The sequence below is a fragment of the Rhinatrema bivittatum genome, chromosome 2, assembly GCF_901001135.1.
Source record: "Rhinatrema bivittatum chromosome 2, aRhiBiv1.1, whole genome shotgun sequence".
In the NCBI taxonomy this organism is placed as follows: Eukaryota; Metazoa; Chordata; class Amphibia; order Gymnophiona; family Rhinatrematidae; genus Rhinatrema; species Rhinatrema bivittatum.
The window spans coordinates 401,713,997-401,738,170 of record NC_042616.1 but is presented as its reverse complement, the minus strand read 5'-3'; the positions used below and the strand labels follow the sequence as shown (position 1 = coordinate 401,738,170).

The 24,174-nt window shown below is 43.8% G+C and overlaps 1 protein-coding gene across 1 annotated transcript in view; it reads right to left on the bottom strand.

Moving 5' to 3' along the window:
* TRIO (trio Rho guanine nucleotide exchange factor) overlaps window positions 1–24,174 on the bottom strand; it is a 964,000-nt gene that overhangs the window by 428,916 nt on the left and 510,910 nt on the right. The window contains exons 14-15 of the mRNA XM_029590045.1: window positions 2,859–3,054; window positions 757–923 (exon numbers count right to left, since the gene is read on the bottom strand). Coding sequence (XP_029445905.1) covers window positions 757–923; window positions 2,859–3,054 — 363 coding nt within the window. The remainder of the gene's footprint in view (window positions 1–756; window positions 924–2,858; window positions 3,055–24,174) is intronic.

Here is a 24,174-nt window from a genome sequence, read left to right as displayed (position 1 = left end):
CACCCCCCAGACAAGGTAATTTCCTATAATTATAGAATTCTGTAGCATTCCAAGCACGTCCTAAGTCTCTGGCAGGCCAAATGGTCCTGATTTGCTTACAAGTACCAGCTTGAAACCTACGGACTAAGACACCACAATGATGTAAGTCTAAGGAACAGTCCTAGGAATGATATACTACCAATTTCTCTAGGGCTGGGCTAGCAAATGGCTCAGCAGACTCCTGAGCTTGTAAAATGGAGCCTGGTCAAGAATTCTCCAAACACCTGCTACTCTGCTGCCACAAAATTTAGGGAAACATTTTTGCCAGGGCTCAGATCAGAGTCTTGAATGACATTTTATTTTGTTTTAACTTCTGATTTTTATATTCTGTCTTTTGTGACTGGTCAGCCACTTTAAAGAAGATTATATTCAGGTACAGTAGGTATTTCCCTGTCCCCAGAGGGTTTATAATGTAAGGGCCTGATTTACTGAGGCTTTTCTCCCATTCTTAGTAAATGAGGCCTTAAGTTTGTACTTGAGGCAATGGATGGACGATGACTTCTCCAAGGTCACAAGAAGTTGCAGTGAGATTTGAACCCGGCTTCCCTGCTTTGCAGCCTCCTGCTCTAACCACTAGACTACTCCTCCATGAGAAATTAAACTGGCACTTACACACTTAGAAATACAACTTACGATTCCATTGGAAAAAAAATGACACGACTCCAGTCAGGAAAAAAAGGTAAGGTAGAGAACAGGTTAAGTTCCTCTCCTTCTCACCTGCTTGACTTCAGCCTGCAGATGGCGCAGCTGCACGCACTGCTCCAGGTGCTTGCGGTGCTGCTCCGCTGCGACATCCAGCTCCTGCTGCTTCTCGTGAAGAAACTCTAGCAAGTCCTGGACCCTCGTGGCCATGTCCACGTCCCTGTCACACAGCAACTCAACACCTGCACACAGACAAGACGGACAAAAAAAAAAGGGGGGGGGAACAAACAGAGAAATATCTGTCAGTGCTGGCCTGACCTTGAAAAACATCGGGGGATTGCTGCCACTCAGCACCTATCCCTTTTACAGTGGCCAACTGCCCCTGCATTTAGAAGGGTGGTGATACCTAATGGGATCCTGCAAAAAAAATAATCACGTCCCATACAGTAACCTTCCTCCTACAGAAATGAGTGCATGCAGCATATATAGTGCACCAATGCATCGCTGTGGCAGCTGCTCAAGTCTTGTATAGACACAGACACACACACAGACACACACAGACAGACACACACGTAGACACACACAGAGACACACACACACACACACAGAGACACACACAGAGACAGAGAGACACACACACACAGACACACACACAGACACACGCAGACACACAGACACACACACACAGACATAGACAGACACACACACACAGACACACACACACACTAACAGACACACACACTAACAGACACAAATATGCTTCTCCTTCCCTCCCTTATCCTACTGAAAAGAGATGTGGGCTAATATCCATTCAATGCTTTCAAATCATTTTATACCATACAGACAACTAATACAAAGCTTAGAAACAAAAATAACAGTCTAAGCACCCTGGCTCCTGCATTTCCTTCCATCTAAAAATCTATTGTTTCTGTGGAGATTGTATTTTTTTGAAGACTTAGTAGCTGTTGCTTCTCATTCTGCACTGTGTATTCCTATAGTGGGGTGGAGGGACTTCTGCAGGTGAAAAACTGGCAGTTGTTGAAAAAAACATAGGCTAGCAAAAATAACAATATTATTTCCCTGTTAGAAGATGGATGGTTTAAGTTTGTTTTGTGAAACCTTTTTCCTGTAGTTTGGTAATCTCCAATATCAATTATTTTCTTGTACTCTAATACGATATCCGCATTGTACTTTGACGTGTTATGTCATGATATTTGTAAAATTATAATTAAAAAATTTAAAAAAAAAAAGATTGATGGTTTACTTTTAAGGTGGTATGCGAGTAGTGTTGGCTTCTGCAACGCATAGGATTTGTATGTTCAGCCTTTACTAGTAGTTCATTTTATGAGAGCCTGCATGATTGCATTTAGATCTCACTCATCTTCCCTGAGATGGTTGTCGGTAATTTTTGTACATTTGCACTGAATGCCCCATGGCTGGTTTTTTTTTTTTTGCTAGTTATTTTAAGCTATGTTATAATGCATGCTATTGTAATAAAAAATATATGTGATATCTAGCCTCAGTATTTAAGTGGACATTATTTCTGAAAAATCAAGGTATAAAACACATGCACAGCTGCAGCTGAAAATCTATCAGATTAGCTTCTCAGGATACTGACTTGACACTGCAGCAGATCTGCTTTAAACATTACAGAGAAATTAAATTAACAGTGGTCAAATATACCCTGCTTCTATAATATAACTAACATATTTTCCTAGGAGCATCCCAATTCATAAAGAGCAACTGATAAAACAGCATGGCTGCTGCGATAGTCCACTTGAATGAGTGGAGACAGATGTCAACAAATAAACAATAAGACGAAAGCTTTTCATTGGATTAATATTTCTTGACCAGCTTTCAGGAGCCAACATACTTCATCTGGTCTACAAACAAATCACAGATTACGTTACAATGCTGGAATGACTGGGAAAAAGGGAGAGGTGGGGGTTGATGTGTTAGAAAAGTGACAAGGTGATGACAGAGAGGCACAAATTTCTATCTGGTGGTGAGATAAAAACAACAAATGAAAAACAAAACGATGCTCAGAAAAGACAGCATTTTTTTTCCTGAATGGATTATGGTTAATACACACAGACCACTGAAGCTTAAGACTTGTCTGAAAGCTGTACTGATTGATCCCCATCTCCAGTGCTGTGACAGGAGGAGATCCATCTTACCTGACGCCTGCACCTCGTTGACATACTGCAACAGGTCCTGCCCTTGATGGATGACATCAAAGGTCAAGTTATTCATGGTCAGAGCCTTGTCCGCGTGATGTTGGAGCCTCTGCTCTGCTATGGTCAGGTCTTCCGTGTCAAAGTCATTCATCTGCTGGGACAGTTCATCATTCCAAGACTCCAAATCTGAGATGATCTGGAAAAGCGAGAGATAGGGAAGAGGAAAAATTATTTTATCGATGAAGTTTAAGAAACAAACAAGATAAAATGAGGCCAACTAGTCATCTTTCTCCAGGAAGTTTCCAGCACACTCTCTCCTCCTTGCTGTAAAGTTATTACAAATTGGTGTGGACAGACGGATGCTTTGCAGGTTGCAATATCTTTTTCTTTTTAACTTATTGATTTGTCATATAAATTACTACATATCAGCAGGTGCAACAAAACTGATAAATACTGCATTGCAAGTATTATATCATAAACACACCTTGATCCCCAGTCAACTGATAGCCACAAACATCTGTCTTCCCAATTAATTCCTCTCCTCCACCACACCCCATCATTTCCAATGCAACCTAAGCTACCAAAACACATGTTCATTGAACAGGTCTAGGAAAAAAATGTGGTTGCCTTCTTAGTTCACTAAAAAAGTATACCCTTATTTACCTTTTCATAAAAATACCAAAACAAGGGGACACTCCATGAAACTAACAACCAGCAGACTTAAAACAGGTTGTAGAACAGACTTTTTCACTCGGCACACTGTCAGGCTGTAGGAATCTGATGCCAGAGGATGTGATCAAGGCGACTAGCATAACGGGATTTAAAAGAAGTTTGGACAAGTTCCTGAAGGAAAAGCCCAAAACACATTAGCAGCCAGGTACACTAAAGAAACCTATTGCTATCCCTTGGAATGAGTAGCAGGAATTAGATCTACTTTCAGGGATCTGTCAGGTACTTGCAACCTGGCCTGGCTACTCTCAGAGAGCATGCTGGGCTCGATGGACCTCGGCCTGACTGACATAGCATTTCTTATGTTCATTTCAGTCATCAGTGTTTCAGTAAATTCATAAAATTAACTGAGCTCCGATGTTTGCTCACAGAAGCTATTTTTCTCTCTGCATAATCTACAAATAACCACTGTGCATCCATATAGCTCCAACATTTCTAAATTTTTCATCTCATGCATGTGAGTTTTTCCATAATTAAAACTTTCTTTAGTCTCACAGACCATTAATCAAGACTACATGATATATTTTACTGGATCAGCATACAAATTAACCAAAGGTGATGCAAGCAGCAAGCTTTTTGGACTATTGTATGGGTTGGTGGCAACCAAAATATATGTTAGGTATCCAATTAGGAATGAGCTCTGATGCTGTTCGTGCAGCCCCAAGTCATTAAAAAATTGCAGTCCAGTCCTGGCTTTAGTAACTTCCATTTCCAATACACTCTGGAGAACAGATAAACAGGCTGTATGGAGATGAGATATTAAAAAACAAAAAAGGACTTGTATACATCTAAGCAAATACATTAAAGGAGTGCAGTTACCCAGAGAATGTAATCTAAAGGGACTAACTGCAGATAGAGATCTACTGTAACAAGACCAATATAAGATCAGTTAAGATCAATTGACTTGTGTACTTAGGGCCTGATTTTCAAAAGGATGCACATGCTGAAAACTAGGTTTTACACGTGGAAATGCATTTTACCTGATGTAAGTGGGCTTTTGAAAGTTGCTACAATATTCGCCATTGAATTGTCAATAGGTTTTCCTCTCATTATGTGCACGAAGCACGGGTAAATGGCTTTTGAAAATTGGTCCGATAGAATGTTACATTTACATGCGGATCTCCTCTGGAAACTCGCCTGATAATTTTTCGGATACAGCCGTTTGACAGATTATTTGTAAACACTGACCCATTTAGGACTTTGCACTCACTTTTTAAGGATCAGCTCTTCATTGCTTATGTATGAGACAAAAACATTAAATACTGGGTGGTACATTCAGGGTTGCCAATAGATTCACAGAGAGTAAGAGACAGTTACCAAGGGCATTATTCTTGTGGCAAATGTTTGTTTTGTGCACAAACCATACAAGCAGAAAGCTTCTCAAGAAGTTATCAAGTTGAAACAATCCACCCACTGTTTGCCTAAAACCGTCATACGCTATCATTTGCCCATGTCCTCTGATTTATCAAGAGAGAGATAAAGGTGCGTTTGATAGAGCACCATAGTTTTCTTAAATAATCAATGTATAGAGGCACCAATAGCTCAACACTGCATACAGTGATAAAATAATTTTGAACAGCTACAGTGATTAACAGTTTGGCAAGAAGGTGATACCCAAAGTTTACTTAACTGTAAGGAACAGCTTTGGATATTTAAATTAGAAACAATAAAAACCATATGGGCTGAATTGAGAATGAGAATGGCATTCCTTGATTTAGAGGTGTTACAGTATAGTGGTGGGTTTGACAAATATAGTGAGTGGCTGAGAAAAGTAAATAACTGCTCTGATTGAACTAAAGGAGTTTGGAGACTCTAATTGGGCAATTTTAGCAGTGATGCTAAAATTGCCCAAGTTAGGGTACTAGTGAAGCTCGATGGATAGTCTAAGGTCTGGCAGCTAAGATATAACCTAAAAAAATGCAGAGTAATGCATTTAGGATGAAAACCCCAAGGGAAAGGTACAGTAATGGAAGTAAAATTCTTCTAAGCACAAAAGAAGAGCGGAATTTGGGGGTAATTGTATCCGATGATCTTAAGGTGGCCCAACAGGTGGATAAAGCAATGGCAAGAATCAGAAAGATGCTTGGCTGCATAGGGAGAGGAATGGTCAGCAGAAAAAGGGAAGTGATATTGCCTCTTTCTAGGTCTCTGGTGAGACCTCACATGGAATACTGCATACAATTCTGGAGACTGCACCTTTCATTCTAAAGCACATGGGCATAGACCTAAAGATCTAAACATGTATACCCTAGAGGAAAGGCAAGATAGGGGAGATATGATAGAGCCATTCAAATATCTCAAAGGTTTCCATGCACAGCTGCTGAGCCTTTTTCATTGGAAAGGAGGCTCTAGAATGAGGGATCATGAAATGAGATTGAAAGGGGGTAGACTCAGGAGTAATCTTAGGAAATATTTCTATACAGAGGGTGGTAGATGTGTGGAACATCTCCCAGTGGAAGTGGTGGAGACAAAAACAGCATCTGAATTCAAGAAAGCATGGGATAAATATAGGGAATCTCTAAGGAAGTGATGGGAATTTTAATGCTAAATTAATTTGACGGATAGGAAGACCCAATGGGCCATACAGTCTTTTTCTGCTGTCATCTTTCTATGTTTCTATCAAGCCAAGCATTAAAAACTGTGCATTTTCCATTTTTTTTTTAAATAGAAACAATAAAGAGGAGACACGTCAGAAAGCTTGGGACAGCCTTTATGAAACAGATTTTCTACACCCCAGAAGCAAATATACGACTCACAGGACTGTGCTGGCTGCCGGTTCCTTGGATTTCTATGCAAGGGAAGTGGTTTAAATATTTATGAAAAGTGCATTTTGTTTTCAGAAACTGAATACAGAAGATAAAGAGGAAACAGGACTATGATTAAACGGAGTGGCTTTTCTGTTACTAAGTTTCACAGTCCTCATGTAAGGATCGTCCCGCCTTAAAATTGTTTTAAATAGAATTGAAAGAAAATGTAAAGAACTGAGTGGGTGAATATTTTGCAAGATATCGGATTCCTTTTCACAGCAGTGGTTGGATTCTTTTTGGATTTATGTTATGCATCAGGTCACGGCAGTTTGTGTCTGGATTCTTCACATGTTGGACGGGAACAGCAGAGGATGGCTACATAAAAGCTAAGTTACCCAGTGGCAATCTGGACTATTTAAGTGTTTAAAAGGGCAACATGGGGTTTAAAGATTAAACCTCTTTTAAGAAAAAAGAGAAAGAAAAAAAATGGATGAGATTTTTTGAAGTGTGAAGACGAAGAGAACAATAAAGTTAAATGTATATTGTTTAGAGACTAAAGGAAGGATGGAGGTTTTTGACTGATTACAATAAGCTTCACCATATTCAGTTCATGTAACAAGAGATGTCCACATTTCTGAGGTCTTTTCCTCCTGACTCTTAAAGAACACATGAAGTTCAGATAGGTGTCATGATATATAATAGTGATTTTTGAGTGAAAGGGGTTTTTTGTGGGATGCATCTAGTCACGGCATGAACACTGCCAACATTATGGCCTTTTGAAGAGCTCCAGATAGAGGGTAGCCCTGCAGTCAACGCATTCTACCCTGTGGCACTCAGCTAACTTAACTGGATATGAATATACAATCAAGTATCCCTGAGAGCCCCAAAACATCCAAGTCACATATTAAATCAATTCTCTAACTACCGAGTCAACAAAAATCCTCAAGGAATATTTTCATTGAAAGCACGGACATGTTAGCCAACCATGCATTCCCAAACAATAACTGCATGCTGACACAGTATTGTGCTTCATAGCTTTGCAGAGCAATCCCGAGCATTTGTGCTCCCAAAATGAGCCAATATATTGCTGCTTATAGAGGAAAAAGCTTGTATGCAATAGTCAGCATGCCAGTTTTGGCATCCAGAGCTCTATATCACAAAATACTCTGCAAGCTGATACGATAAAAGAACCCTGAAAGTTCACAGGACACAGCCATTAAACAAAACGAACTCAAACACCACTAAAAACACACTTGAGGGCTAATCTATCTATATTATTGTTAATCAGACCAAGGCTCCAGTCCTGATGCTTCCAGGCAGTTAACTGGTGACAGATTACTAAATCACTGTCTCCAGCAGTAAGCAGAAAACTATAACAAGAAGGAAAAGGCCTCTGGAGAATCCTACGGCTTTAATCCCACAAATATTACTCCATCAATGTCTACTGGGGGAAAAGAAGCAGCTCTGCTACTACTGCTCTTCATCATTTCTAAAGGGGTACTGAACATTAGTAGTGCTGTACAGATGCACCCAAGAGACAGTTCCTGCTCCATGGAGCTTACAGTCTAGTCAAGATAAACATATATGATAAACAAGAGCCTGTGGAAATGTATTTGTTGTTAGGATTTACAAGCATTTTCAGAAAGGCGAGTTTTCAAACTGCCTTTGAATACAGCCAGACTCAGGAAATCCATTCCAGGGATACCACACAGCAAGGTGGAAAGCACGGAGTCTGGAGTTGGCAACTGTGTTTTCAAGCTCAGTTACAGATCCTTGTTGACACGGGCAAAGGTCGGTGGAGAGAGAGAGGAAATGGGATGAAGCCCCCAAGATTATCAGGGCCACTTCGGCAGTGACTACCGCAAAAACCATTCTGTTTGTTGAAAGTTTATAAGGAGAGCAAGATATTTTTGGAGGTTAATGTGTTTTACTGAACCAACAAAAATAAATTACACATAAATCTTCTCATGACGAGATCCAAATGGTACCACACTATGATGTTTGTGGACCATTCTTTTTTGCTCGTGCAATGAAAGATTTCATGAGCTCCAGTGAATTCCATCTTCCTAGGAACTAACATGGCGACAACCATTTTAATCCAGAAACAAAAGGTACCAATACATACAAATCTAGAAAGAAAGATGTTAAGATAGTTTTCTTTTAATTTTATTTTTGGCTAAGTACTGTGGTTGGTAGAGACAACACCCTTTATAAGGCTGACAAGTGTGTCAGACTGAAGCTTTCAGGACTCTTTCTCTGGCAATGTCTCAGCTTTAGTTGCATTTGGTAGCACTGTGACTTCCGTATTTCATGAAATAGCTAGTAGAAGGAATATCGGTAGTCCCACCGATGCCTCTCCTCAGAGTTGAGGGAGCCCATGTGGACAGCCTCCACATGCAGGGTCTCTGGACCGCTCACGAAGCCTGCTGTCAAATAAACTTTTTGGAGCTTCGGGCGAACCGTTATGCCCTCTGGGTTTTCAGGGACCGGTTTGTTGCACAAGGAAGTCCTGATCCAGATGGACAACCAGGTTGCGATGTGGTCTATCAACAAACAGGGAGGCACGGGATCATTCCTCCTCTGTCACGAGGTGGTGCAGGTGTGGTCCTGGGCTCTGTCACAGGGGATGTCACTGCGGGTGACGTACCTGGCCTGGGACTCTGAATGTACTGGTGGATCGGCTGAGCCGCTCCTTTCAGCCACACAAGTCGTCCCTAAATCCGTAGGTGGCGGCCAGAATTTTTTATCACTTCGCCTCCCTGTACAACTACAAGGTGAGCAGCTTCTGCTCCCTCTCACCAAGGTGTGGACATCTGGTCTGCGACACCTTCTTCCTTCAGTGAGGGAAGGGTCTGCTGTACGCATACCCTCCCTCTCCTGCTTCTCTGCCCCGATAGGTCTGGTTCTCTCTCCTTCGAGATCTGTCGATCAGGGACCCCATTTGACTGGGGAGTGTGCCTGATCTGATAACTCAAACAGGGTACCCTGCGCCATCCGACCCCACTTGTGGGAGTTCCCACGCAGGTAGTGCCTTGTGAGTCCCCTCAGTCGATTTTAGAGTTAACTCTGACTAGGTAGTTGACTCTCCAGAGAGACGAGCGAGTATTCAGCATCCTGCCGTCTACGTGCAGCGCCGAATTAGACATGACACATGGGAAGTCCCAAGCTGAGAGCCACAGCACAGCATGTACTAAAATAAACAACCTGGACCCCAACATGGAGAGAAGACTACTAAGTTAACAGACTATGCAAAACTGCTTGTCCACATTTACTGTCAGTAATGAGATGTGAAGGTGTGCAGACAACCAAGTTGCAGCTTTGCAGATGTCTTCAACAGGTAGTGCTCTTAGATGAACCACTGATGTAGCCTTGGCTCTCACCTGAAGAGCCTTAACAGAGGGGCCTGCTAGGGTCTAACAATGTGTAATGCAATCCGCTAGCCAATTGCACAATGTTTGTTTGGCAACTACTATGCCCAATCCATTAGGATTGTAAGAGACAATCAGTTGTGATGCCTGGTGATGTGGCTGAACTCTTTTTCTGTAGCAAGCCAGTGCCTTATTATCATCATGTGCATGTGGACTTGGAAAGAACGAAGGAAACACGATGGCTTGATTAATATGAAAAGCTGAAACCACCTTTGGCGGAAACTCTGGTCGGGTGTGGAGAACTTATTTTAACAACCAATAGTGGTTTGATTATATCCTGCCCAAAGACAATCGTGTTGCGGGCTACAGCTGGCTTGATTGTGTCCCTTCAGTTTTCCCCATTCAAAAACCACAAAACCGAAAATGGACTTGATCCTTGTGCTGACAATGTGGCTAAGGACGTTAGCTTGTCAAAAAGATTGTTTTATTTCTTCATTTAAATACAGTTAGATTTAAATGATAAAGAAACAAAGCAGGTGACTTTCTGAGGTCTAAGTAGGGAAGAGTGCATCCTAGTACTTGCTGTAGGTTTGCTATTATCAAAGGGATATTGTCTCCTCAAGAGGTGAGAAACTTGAACGAGCGGGAGTAAGCACAGCTGAGAAATGATTCAAACTTCCAAAACCAAGAGGCCTTCCAACACAAACTTAATATGACTTCACACTTCCTTGACCTGGCCCAGATGTGGGCACTAACCCAGATAAGACAAGGGAAAGGGTTAAAAGGAGGAAATCTAAAAAAAACAAAAATAGTTTTCTTGGAGCAGCAACTATAAAGCAACGTTCAGTTATTCAAAAGTGACTTCTGCTGATAGGATCTTCACGGAATAGGAGAGAAAATAATACCCGATCAACGCAAGGCTGAAACAACAAAGGAATGGGTTAAATCCCCGGCCTAGCAAGCTCTCTCTGTATTACCAAGGAGGAGGCACGGAACTCGGGACTGCCTGGGGCTTGGCAGGGAGGTGGTAGAACAGGCACGACACGGGTCAGCACCGGACCTGACACGGCCCTGCAGATATACTGGGAAGCTGGGGGTGGGCACATACCAGAGGAGGTGCAGGACGGCTCCTTGACAAAAGGATGGCATTTCTCCATCCCCCTTTTCTAGGTTTCGAACCAAGTCAATGAGAAAAGTGTAAAGCATTGAGGCTGCTGTGCTGGCAAAAGGAAATATTTAGAAAATTCAGGTTAAAACAAAACTACTGTGATTCCCTTTATTCAAATATTTCACTTCTAAGGAGAAATTAGTTTGAAATATTCTGAAAGCTTCTCCACAACAGAGGCGGCACAGATTTTATGAAACAAAAAAACAAAGCCTAAAAGTAAAAAAATTAACATATTAGGGCAAGCAAAGAAATAAGACTTAAGAGTAAGGAGAATGATTTTCAGAGTGAATTACGCAGAAAAAGAGGGGTTGGTTTTTTTTAACCATGTTAACTGGCTGTCTGAAAGCTGCCATCTCTCCATGTGACTACAAAATGAGCTTTGATCTGCAAGCTCTGCTTTTTGCTGCACTGAGGCACAAGGGTTCCTGGGGACATGCTTTGGTCAGGGGAGGTAAAGCGAGGGCAGCATGGTGTTTTCTACACACACAAAAAACCTAGTGCACGCGACTGTGCACAGGTAGTGCATGCTGCAGTTTTCGAAGTGGAAGTATGCGAGTACTTTCCCTTTAAGAATGGGTGCAAAGCTCACGGGGTACAAAGGAACGAAAGGGTCTTCATCCCAATACAGATTTTAAAAGGATAGAGACAATAAACCAGCAGACCGAAGGCATTTTGAGCAATACAGCTCCTGCAGTTGCTTTAATCGTGTATCAAAGTTTGGAACTTTTCACGATTAAAGGAAATTGTGAGAACGGCCAATGCATAACCAACCAAAGAGGGGCTGGTGAAGTTCACACTGCAAACCCATTTCTGAAAATCGAGAGGTGAAAAGTCTGAAGCCAGCAGCTGGGGTCACATTACCTGGACAGAGAAAGGGAACAGCAGCAGAGCATGCACCTGACCTAGGGCCTGATTCACTAAAGCCCTTCTTCCATTCCTTGTCTATGGGGAAAAGCCTGGATGAAGCAGGCTCCTAGTGCTCACAGCATGACTCTCTGTGCAAAGGACACGGCTCCTGCAACAGAGAGGGCTTAATGCCATTTATTCCTCTGAGGAGGGCACGGCTCCTGTCACAGGGAGGACCATGCTCACCGTGCCCAGGGTAATGCTGCCGTAGCAGCGAGTAGCCTGGCAGTGGCGCTTCCCCGCTCGATGGGGCTGCTGCAGCAGAGTGCGCCCGATGTGGTGTTTGTCCGTGGGCCCGCATGTGGCCACGCTCCTGCGCCAGCAGTAAATAAAACTAGTGGCTTCCACTGGCAGCAAGGGGAGGGAGGTCTCCCGGGGGCATCGTCGCTTGGGATCTTTTCGGACTCCAATCCTGGGTGGCGTGGCGATGAGATTTAAGTGCCGGAGCTCATCCCAAAAGCACTTGGTATGTTCTTCCACGCCAACGCTGACAGACAGTGGCTCAGAGCGGCAGTTCTCAATCGGTGTGTCAGGACACGCTGGTGTGTTACCAAAATTTGACAGACAACAACCCTCTTGTTATCAATAACAGCCATATGGGCCTTGCTGGCTGAGGAAAGTGCAGAGCAGAGAGCTTAGGGTACCTGAAATGCCAGTCACTGCTCCCTATTTCGGTTTTTCTCCCACCCTGGCACTCACTGCTACTGCCAGCCCAAGCTGGAAATCATGTGGTTATGCCGTCACCCGCTCCTTCCCCCCCCCCAGCCATCACCAAAGTGATTGCCAGCCCAAGCTGGAAATGAGGCATCCTGCTGTATCCCCCGGGGCCCACGATCACCACTGCCATCAGCCCGGCTTGGAAATCTGTGTGTGTGTGTGTGGGGGGTGGGGGGTGTCCTACATCCTACCTGCCGGCCACAATCACCACCCTTGCTTGCTGCAAGGGAGGAGGGGGAGGAAACACTCAAAGGCTTTACCTCCCCCTGAGGGGCCCTGACTGCTGCATGCGGAAGGGGGGAGTTTTTACAAGAGGGAATGGCATTGAAAGAGGAACGAGAGAAAGGGTGAGAGCATGGGGTGCATGAGAGCCAGAGGGGTGAGCCTGCTGCAATGGTGTTGCTATTGGAGAGAGGGGGAGGGTGGGAGTGGCTTGCAGGATTGGGACTGGTTGGGGAGTTGGGGATTAGGGGGGACAGTGGGGCAATATGTTTAAGGGTGTGTTCGATGGGCTGCAGTGTATGAAAGAGGGAATAGAAAGATGGGTTGGGAAGAAGACATGATGTGAAACGGAAGGATCTGGATAGGCTGGGAAGAGGGTGAGACAAAGTGAAAACCAGGGGAGCTGGTGGGGGGGGGGGGGGGAGGAGTGGAAAGGGTTATAAGAGACGGAAGAAAAGGCTGGGGGGACCAGGAAGAGGATGAGTGACAGAAGGAGCCGGGGCTGTTGGAAAGATGAAACAGAGGAAAGTAGACGAGGGCTGGGGAGGAGGTGGGAGAATGGGAAGCTGTGTAGGGGATAAGAGGAAAAAAAGAAAGAGGCTGGATGCCAGGAGGGGATATGAGACAGGAGATGGGGCTGGTGAGGAAATGAAAGTCAGAAGGAGGTAGATAAGGGGGTGAAAACGAAGGATGGAAATGGGCTCGGAAGTGGGTGAAAGAGGGGGAACAGAAGGCTGGGGAAGCCGTGAGAGACAGAGGGGGGAGCAGGGTGACTGGGAGGAGTGAGGGTGGGAGATCGGAAAACTGGTAGGTAGGTAAGAGTCTCCCCACTGCACCACTTCTCCCCTCTCCGAAAGAAAACCAGCAAAAGGAAAGTGGAAACGAGAGACCCAGACCACCCGGATTAGAAAAATAAAATGGCCATGTACCACAGGTATAGAGAGATTTTATTTTCAGTTTTCGGTGATTGGAATGTGTTAACTTTGGGAATCTTTTTTTTTTTTTTAGTTCAGCTGTGCCGTGCAGTGCACAATGCATCGCCCCCTTGAGCGCCGTCTGTCGTGTGAGTCACAACGGAAAAAAAGGTTGAGAACCACTGGTTTAGAGAACTGGGGATAATGCAGGGTTCTCACCCCTGAGCCCCCTAGCGGATATGGCTTTTAACTTTCATGTTTCTGTTGATGTATCCAGACTCATGGGCTTAACAACTTACGGGTCAATATTTAAAGGCTTTGACCAGCGCATCTTTTGAGTTACAGGAGGATGGTAACAGGCTGCTGGGGTGAGGGAGAGAGGCAGGGCAAGATGCTGGGGTTATCTCTGGAGGGGGGAGAAGTGGAGCTGGTGGTGGTGATGTGGGGCGGGAAGAGAGAGAGAGTGTGGATTAGCGAGGCAGTGGGGGGGGGGGGGGGGGGGGGAAGGGAACTGATACACATTATTCCTCCCTTGAAAGCCCCCCCACAGCAATCTCAGGGCAAGCAACCATGCCTCAAAAGTTCCCAGGTTATACACAGATAATTTACCTGCTCGCTGGCTCTCTGAATACTGACTTCAGAGTTTATTCAGAAGGAGTACTTACAGGCTTGCTATGCCGGCTGTTTCCTAGCACTGACTGCTTCCTGTAACCTGCCCTCTGCCAGATGCATGTGTGCTGAAGGACTGCTCTAGAGGAGGTTATCTTGCTCAGTTCTCTGAAGGTCTTTGCTGCACACCCTCCTGGTGGAGAGGAGGCTGTCTACTCCGTGCAGCTTTTCTGGGCGCCGCCACCACCACTTTTGCCAAGTGTTTGCTTGGCATTTGCCTCTATTGCTATAGTTTGATTTATGTAATTTGTCACCCTGTCTTGCCTCTCTCCTCTCCTCAAATTCCAGCCCAACTGGACCCTGTCCAACCCCCATTCACTGCCATTCACGATGGTATGGGAGTGGTCTGCTCTTGTCTGTTCTCAGTGAGCAGGATCAGCAGGAACTGCCACCGGACCCAGCCACCAACTAACAGCTGCCTTACTGCCATGTGCTCCACAAGCTTCCCTTCTTGTGAGAATGGCAAGAGACAGGCACCTGCTTCAGATGAGCTGTGCTGCAGGTGTCAGCAGAGAGAGAGAGAGAGAGACAGCAGCCAAGGACTGCAGCTGGGCTGGCACTTCTGAAAGCAAAACCAGAGAGTCTAGTTGGAAACCTGGGAACAGTTAACACAGAGAGCTCAGCCACCAGAAACCACAGCGTGGGAGTGCCGGTGGGACGCCTGCCTCAGAACATCTGGCCATCTGCAAGCGCCGGACGCCTAACGGCGGGAACTGCAGCAGGTTCTGGGATCCAGTGAAACGCATTCCCCCCCAAAACGGGAATGGCAGCATTCGGATACTATGGGAGCAGGGTAGCAAAAGCTCCCTACCTCCACCCTCCTCCCCATCCCCTTTCCCCTCAAGTGAAATAAGCTTGTCCTTCTGTTAAAGTTATAAAATAGGCTGCTAGACACATACATTTGGGGCCTGCAGATTATGCCCTTTCAGAGCGGCAAAATCATGCCCCCCCCCCCCACACACAAACAAAACACGAAAAAAACCCATTTTCCTGATCATTTTGTCTCAACTGCCAAACTAATTATACCTACAAAATTATTTTTGCTCTTTTAGCTGCTTTAAGATACAAGTGAACGTAACATATTCAGCCAGCTGCCAAGTTTGAGGGGGGGGGGGGGGGTTGTCACAGGCAGTAACTGTTTTTTTATGTTTCTATAACATAACATTTCTCAATAAAATTTCACAAGGAAAATATTATCAGTGTATCAGCAATAACCAAAAATTGTGCAGCTGTGTTATTTTTTCAATTCTGTGAAGTGGAGGATGCACATGCACTATATAATGGCAGGCATCAAGGCACTTGAGATTAGCACACCAAAGAAGAGTGGGGGAGGGGGGGTCAAGAAACCTGAAGCAAGGAAATGTTTGATAAAAGGGCTGCATGAGGCTTGCTAATCTCAAAGAGCCTTTAAAATCACAATAGTAAGGGTGCTTCAAGCAGATTAAGAGAATGTGAGAGAAGATGGACTGATGGCTCAGATGAGGAAGCAAGTGTGAGGACCTGTTGGGGTAGTTCTTGCCTCTCACCAGCAGGGGTCCCTCAATGAGTGTCATGGACTAGTTATCTAGTTCACCTACTACTATGGTCTGCTGCTTGCATGCTCCGGTGAATCTTCCTGGCTCTATGGCTTGGAGGTCTTGCTGGCAGCCATGTTGTTTTTGTGCCTCCTTAGATACATTCCAGCCTCACAGTCAATACCTTGGCAGAACTTGGTCCTGGTTTTGATCCTAATCTTAGTCTCACGTTTGTCTTGGTTCTTGTACTCTCTGATTCTGGTTCTCGGTCCTAATTTGTGGCCTTATGTTGGCCCTACTCTTGGGCCTATATATTCTATTTTTCTGTTAAAGCTTAGTTTGTGACCTGTATCCTGTGTTCCTGTCCAGGGTTTTGTATCTCCTGGCCTTGTTCTTGTTTTAGTGGGTGCCTTCATGTATTTGGAACCTACAGCAGTCCTACCCTGCTCCTGTGGGTGCCTTCACGTTCCTAGGTATATATCTCTGTGTGTTCCTGCTGTTCAAGTCCTGCTAGCCACAGAAGGGAAGGTGGCTAGTACATGCAGAAGATATCCTGTTCCAGTCTTGTTCAAAGCTGTCTCATCTGGATCCAGCCCCGCTCCTGCTACTGGAGTTAGAACACCTGAGGCTCGCCATCACAGCAAGGGGATGCATGTCTGCCTCCTGGACCCAGTAGTGGAGGTATATGTCACAGCCCCCAAGAGGGAGGCGCTCAGGTTAGATACAACAAGTAGCTGCTAGCTAACCACAGAGCATGCCTGTACTGGTTTCTGAAGGAGGCATCCAGCCAGATTCTCGGCGGTTGGATCATTATTAAGATTGGGCATCCAAATAGCAGATGAAATTTAATGTGGACAAGTGCAAGGTGTTGCATATTGGGAAAAATAACTCTTGCTGTAGTTACACGATGTTAGGTTCCTTATTAGGAGCTACCACCCAGGAAAACGATCTAGGCATCATAGTGGATAATACTTTAAAATCTTTGGCTCAGTGTGCTGCAGCAGTCAAAAAAGCAAACAGAATGTTAGGAATTATTAGGAAGGGAATGGTTAATAAAACGGAAAATGTCATAATGCCTCTATATCGGTCCATGGTGAAACCACACCTTGAATTCTGTGTACAATTCTGGTCGCCGCATCTCAAAAAAGATATAGTTGCGATGGAGAAGGTACAGAGAAGGGCAACCAAAATGATAAAGGGGATGGAACAGCTCCCCTATGAGGAAAGGCTGAAGAGGTTAAAGCTGTTCAGCTTGGAGAAGAGATGGCTGAGGGGGGATATGATGGAGGTCTTTAAGATCATGAGAGGTCTTGAACGAGTAGATGTGAATCGGTTATTTACACTTTCGAATAATAGAAGGACTAGGGGGCATTCCATGAAGTTAGCAAGTAGCACATTTAAGACTAATCAGAGAAAATTCTTTTTCACTCAACGCACAATAAAGCTCTGGAATTTGTTGCCAGAGGATGTGGTTAGTGCAGTTAGTATAGCTGGGTTCAAAAAAGGTTTGGATGGATTCTTGGAGGAGAAGTCCATTAACTGCTATTAATCAAGTTTACTTAGGGAATAGCCACTGCTATTAATTGCATCAGTAGTATGGGATCTTCTTAGTGTTTGGGTATTTGCCAGGTTCTTGTGACCTGGTTTGGCCTCTGTTGGAAACAGGATGCTGGGCTTGATAGACCCTTGGTCTGACCCAGCATGGCAATTCCTTATTTTCTTATGTTCTTAAACATCCAGGTGCAGATGGAGGTAGAGAGCCGCAAAGGGAGGCCAAAGGGAAGTCAAGGCATTAATGTTCAGAATGCCTTGGGAAGGATAAACATTCTGATTATTGAGGAACTATCAGTTGCCTTCTTGTAGAAAGCAAGTAAATGAGAGAGCATTCCTCTTTTAGTGTACACCAACAAGCTTCTCACAACGCCAAGGAAAATGTCCTACCCATCTTTTGGGGGTTAGTTCCATTGGGTACGTCAATATATTTCTTAAAAATCTATTTGGCTTTGCTGCATGTGAAAAAAACCCTCTAAACCAGGGTAAGTTAATCTTGCATTACAATACGAGCTATTGTTTGAAACGCTTGCCGTAAAAGCAGCAATGTTGATAAATAATTCGTAAATCCAATCACATCACACAGAGGGAGAGAGCAAAAAAAAAAAACCCAAAACCCTGGAACAGGGCATGTGGTAGCTGCCCGGTTTCAATGCAACAGTTGTCAGCAGGGTCATGCTGGGTTCTGTTAACCACACCACTGAAGCTGGGCAGCTGATGAGAAGCGTGGAGTTAGGAAAAGTTGTTCGTGTCATTTGTCCAATGGATGAACAGATTCATCTTTGGCTTCCTTGCCCTCTGTACTATTTTGCTTCCTTGACATCCCTAAAAAGGATGATTTATCTTAATAAGTGGATCAAAACATACACATGCATATATACATAATACAACTTATCACCTTTGACTTTTTAGCATTTTCTTTTAATGAAATACACAAGTGTGTATGTTTTTGCTTTTGTATGTCCATCCATGTGTGACACAGACATTGCTGACAGTTGAATAAAAGCGAAAACATAGGCACTAGAGCTGCCAGCTGCCCAAAGAGTGGAGCTGCAGGAGATTCCAGTCCCTGCTCGCCTGCCTGCCAAAAGGAAAAAAAATAAAAAGGAGCCACTGGCAACATAAAGAGCACAAATAGAGAAGTCAGGAACTGCCTGCCTGGCCACCTGCTCAAGAGTGGAGCTAGGGGGCGAGAAGGGCAAGAACACTAGCCCACACACCTATTTCCCCCCCCCCCCCCCATCCTTAAAACACCCTTTCTCCACCCTGGCACTCCCAACAAACTCCTCCACATCTCTATTCCTCCACCACCACAGACTTGCAAGACACACGCAGACCCAGAGGAACTGTAACACTCCATATGCAGGACATGGAATCATAAAACATGCTCTCTGGAGTTTACTAAGCAATTCTAGATTTTTTTTTTTTAAACATTTGCAAGATTATTAAAACTATGACCTTCCTCTTTTCCCATATTTCTCACCATGCCTTCTTTCGTTCATTGGTTTATTCCCTAGCTGTCTCCTATTCTCCCCTTTCCCTGCTCTGTTCTCTTGTCCCTTCCTCAATCCATGGGCACATCGGTTTAAGCTCATTTTGATTTTAATTAATTTAAATGCCAATTTAAAATGCCAGATTCCATCCACAAGCACTGTCAAAGTTAAGGGTATCCTGCAGCTGTAATTTTATTGCAAATCAGATTTTCTAATGGATTTGCTGTCACTGCACAAAGTTTCGGGGACATTGAGAGCTCACAAATGAAAGGTTATGCCAACAACCAAGGACTCTGCACATGCTGTGAGCATGGCCCCACTTAAGGCAAAAACACATTATACTCCATTCATCCAAGTTCATTCTGGCCCCTAGAGATCAAAAAGCAGGAAACGTTCAGGCTTTGACCAGATAGAAACTGTTGCAAAAGGAAATATTCACAAAATACTGCTCTTAAAAAATAAATATTCAGGGAACGCAGGAGGAAGAGGAGCCACCACAGACACTACATTAACACCCTCCACGTTGCCTACAAACCTGCACCCTAACATCTGTTTATGCAAACAGCACATGCTCCTTTTAATCACTTCTAGATGCTCTTGGACCTGACTAAATTTATTCCATCTTGAGGTTGGTGCTATTCCGATTCCCTTCTTTTGGAAGCGATATTGGCAAACTGAACACCATGTGGTTGATGTAATAAGACCTGCGCTGAAATCCGTGTTGATTTTTCTGCATGGATTTTAGCGCACACAGCAAATAAAAAGCGGCAGTGCGAGATGTAATAACGGCCACGTATGATAATTAGATACATGCATAAAATCCGCGCACACCAAACACACGTGCCATAATGCACACAGAAACGCGCAGTCATGGCCCTATGTAGTGAAATCACATGGACACTGATCGGCATGTGAACACCCGCGATTCATTCTTGGGGTGAAAACCTTTCTTTTTCGAAAAAAATGAATAAACTAGTGGTCCAGAAGTTGATGTGAAGATGGGTAGAGCAATATCTAACCTCTTCATGATCGGATTCTTACTGCTGGCGAGAGCGTGAAATGCATATCGGCGATTCTGTCTCATCGAGAAGCTTCCTACCAAGTTCCTTCCACGGCTTGGCTAACCCACAAAAGTAACAAAAAAAAAAAAAGGTGTCCACACCGGCGCTTTCATTTAATTCCTGCCCTGCCCCAGGCGCTAAAGACACGGGGCCATGAGCTATAGAAAAGAATGAAGAGAGAGATCCATTAATTAAAAGGTTTGCCCTTGGCTCAGCATATATAGCTTGCATCAACATAAACCTATCAGGGAGTACTGTGTTTTGAATCACAATAAATAGGAATGGCTACGATACGTGGTCAAAAGCCTTTTTTGCATCTAAGCAGACAATAACCAGAAAGGCCACACCATTTAGATATGTGAAGAATATTAAAAAGTCTTCTCGTGTTTGAAGTGGAAATGCTGCCTTTTATGGAACCCATTTGATCTCCATGAACTGGTAATGGATTAACAAATCTAATCTAAGATGCAGAACCTTAGAAAATATTTTTAAATCTGAGTTTCGAAGGGAGATAGGCTAGTAAGAACTGCACTCTGTTGGATCCCTTCCTTTCTTAGGAATCAGGGAAATAGAAGCATCCCCTAAAGCTCCCAATGATGCATCTTAGAGCCCAGCTGTATTAAATGGTGACCGCAAGAAAGGAGAGATGTCACCCACATATTTCTTGAAAAGATCCATATAATATCCATCTGGCCCCGGGCATTTTCCTCCTGGAAATGTTTGAACCATTGTTTGTATTTCTAACAGAGAGAGGAGCCGATAACTTCTTCTTTTGGTCTTCTGTCAGGGTGGGCAGATTTAACTTAGTAAGAAAGGCCTGAATGTCCACCAAAATAGTTGGCGAGCAAACAAAATGAACGAGAGATCAACTGTCCTTAGGTGTAGAGATTCTTTATTTGGCATAAACTTTAAAAGATTAAAACAGTAAATGCCAGGCTGTCATTAAAACCATCCTTGCAGGGACACGAGAGACTTAAGGAGATTTTGGTACATTTTCCAACTTGAAAAATGCTACTGGTGTTTTCACACCGATTGCTGTCATTGAAAGGATCCTCGCAGTGACATATGAGAAACCTGCGCCCGATAAGTTTCAAAGTTTGTTCAGGATCCCACAACGCTGATCGTGCATCAAACGACATCAAGCACACTGGTTCATTTATACAACTGCTTATTTTGCTATACATCAGCTTAGCCCCTGAAATAGCCCATTTGGATTGGTCGAAACCTGGCATGAGTCGGGCACTTGCTGTTTTAAAGTTTATGCCAAATAAAGAATCCCTACACCTAAGGACAGTTGATCTATCCTTCATTTTGTTTGCTCACTGGCTTTGCTAGATCGGCTTCTGTGCTTTTTTCTGGGACCACCAGAATAGCTGGAGCAGTATCTGAGTATAACTCGGTGAATTACTTAAGAAAAAGAAGCTCCATTTCTTCAGGGTTGACTGTGCTAGTGCCATTGAGTCTTTTAATTGATACACTGTTTTTTTCAATGTTATATGTAAGGGTTCTGCCCATTTGTTCCTTTTTAACTGTAAACCGATGCGATGTGTAAACGGTCATCGGTATAAAAGAAACCTTAAATAAATAAATAAATAAATAAATAAATAAATACACAGATTTCCTAGCTTTTTTCTTAACTGAACTAAAAGCACTTCAGGCTTGTCCCCATGCCCATAAAACTTCAATCTTGTGTTTTTAAAGGGCCATTTCAATTTTGTGTATCTCGTGATCATAGCTCTCTATGATGCTTTTTATAGGTTTTACCAGAGCACTCTTTTTTATGTTGGGCTTCAAGATCTAATCTTATCCAGAAGAAAGTCTGCCTGCTTCCTGCGCTCTTTTTGGAAATGACAAACATAACTGATAAATCTTCCCTCTGAAAAAGGCCTTAAAGGTTTCCCATCGCAGAGCCAATGAGTAGTCTGCTTCTGGATTGCAAGCAATGAGCTCAGTTACCGAGTTCTGTAACTTCTTGTCACAACAATCTCCATATAAAAGTCAGGGGCTTAGTAGAAGCAGAACTGAAAATAATTTCCACTGGACTGTGATCAAGATAGGGAAAGAATTTTGCTGTCTCCCATTTTGGCAAGAAAATTGGGACTACACAAAAAAAAAAATCATCTATCCTACTGTATGAGTTATGCCGTGGGAAGTAATAAGTGTAATCTTTGTCTATAGTGTGATAATGTCACCAGATGTCAATTAAGTGAATTGTGGACACTAAATCCCGATTTGCCGGACCATGTCAGGAAAGAGGCTGAGAACTAGAATACCTATCCATGAAAAAGTTCATACAAACATTTCAGTGTCTCCCTATATACAGCCGCTCAAAGCCAAAGGCTACTATTACATTGTTAAGTTTGGCAGCTTGCAGGCTGGCCCCGTGAGCCACCGCACTCATCCCCATACTTCTTCACAGCCTAGACGCTGCCCACCACCGACTGCTATCAAGAGCAGCCTGAAACACCATCCGCACCATACCTCCTTCTGCTCCTTCTACGCACGCACATTCCCAACCTGCCAACATTTATAGGGCCTGCAATAGGAAAAACCTGCGGAACCCTAACATATCAGCAGCTTAGTCCTTCTTAAAGGCTTCCCGGACTTCCTTGCCTTGTTCAGCAACAGGTCTACTCCTGAGTAGTATGTGTTGCTCCTGCATGTGGTCCCTGATTCTTGTGGTGTCCAGCTTTGCCTGTCTTGACCAGTGTCTCCATCCACCCTTGGATCTTGCTTTCTGCCTGGACCTGACCCCTCTTGCCAGCTTTCTGCCATGACCTTGGCCTGTTCTTGATGCTGTTCGTATGCTGCCTGCTCTGACCTCAGTGTGCCTGGGGACTTCTGTTATCTTCATTGCCCTAGGGTCCTGCCTATGTCCTGCCAGCCTCCAGAACTCAAGGGCTCAACCTGCAGGGGAGATGGCTGGTAAAGTTGAAGTTCCAGACTGTCCCGCTACAGAGCCTGTCCACTAGCTGCTGGCGTAGGCCTCATAGGTTCGCCCTTGAGGCTGCATCCACTATGCCGCAGCACAAAGGGCTCACTCAACCAGTACCTGTTACATACGTCTGTCAGAATTTTATAGAAATCAGCTTGCTTGTGGTTGGGACCATAGATGTTAACTGAAATTGAAATCTCAGACACAACACTCCAATGGTTTCCTCATATCTATCTAACCGATTCTTTCAAGTAAAAATCAATAACTATCTCAGATAAAATAAATCTTGATACGGGCGTCCCACAGGGCTCATCACTCTCAGCTTCTTTATTTAATATATATATGCTCCCTCTCTGTCATCTATATAGATACTCATTCCGGTCAACAAATCTCTTGAAGACACTTACAAAACAGCTGCTATGTATTTATCAATCATTAAACAACTTCTAACCTGTATGAAACTCATTTTGAACATCAATAAAACCGTACTGCTGTTAGATAGGAAATCTGGGCTTGCAAATTCCCCCCCCCCCCCCCCCAACCACACACACACACCAACTAGAAGATCAATCGACAGAAATTAATCCAACTTCTCTCACACGTGATCTAGGTGTGAACATTGACACAGAGCTCAATTTTAAAAGACATCGCTACTAAAATCAAAGACGGGTACCACAAATTTTTAATTTTGAAAAGTCTAAAGCCATTTCTTAATCTCTCAGATTTTAGAATAGTATTACAACTTTTGATTTTTGCTAACATAGATTACTGCACTGCCTTCTTACTTGGCCTTCCATTATCCACTATTCGACCATTGCAGATCCTACAAAATTCAGCAGCTAGAATACTAACAGGAACAAAGAAGCAGGACCGCATAACTCCAATATTAATATCCTCACATTGGTAACATATAAAATTTCATAGTGATTTCAAAATACTATGCATTTTACATAAAATTATTCACACGGAACAATAAGACTGGCTAAATGCAGCCATTAGACCCCATGCCCCAGGGCGCAATTTGCATTCTGCAAACAAAGAGGGCTACTTCAAACTACAGGTCCTCAAAAAACTCTCCTCTTCAATCATGACTACCGGACAGTGCTCCAGGCCCTCTTATTCTCCAAGCTAGACTATTGCAACTCCCTTCTCCTCGGGCTCCCAGTGTCCACCCTCAAACCTCTACAACTACTGCAAAATGCAACAACCAGATCTCTCACAAACAGCAAACGCTCCGACCACATCACACCCATTTTTAAAGACCTCCACTGGCTCCCCATAACCCACAGAATACCCTTATGCATAAGACCATCAACAATGAA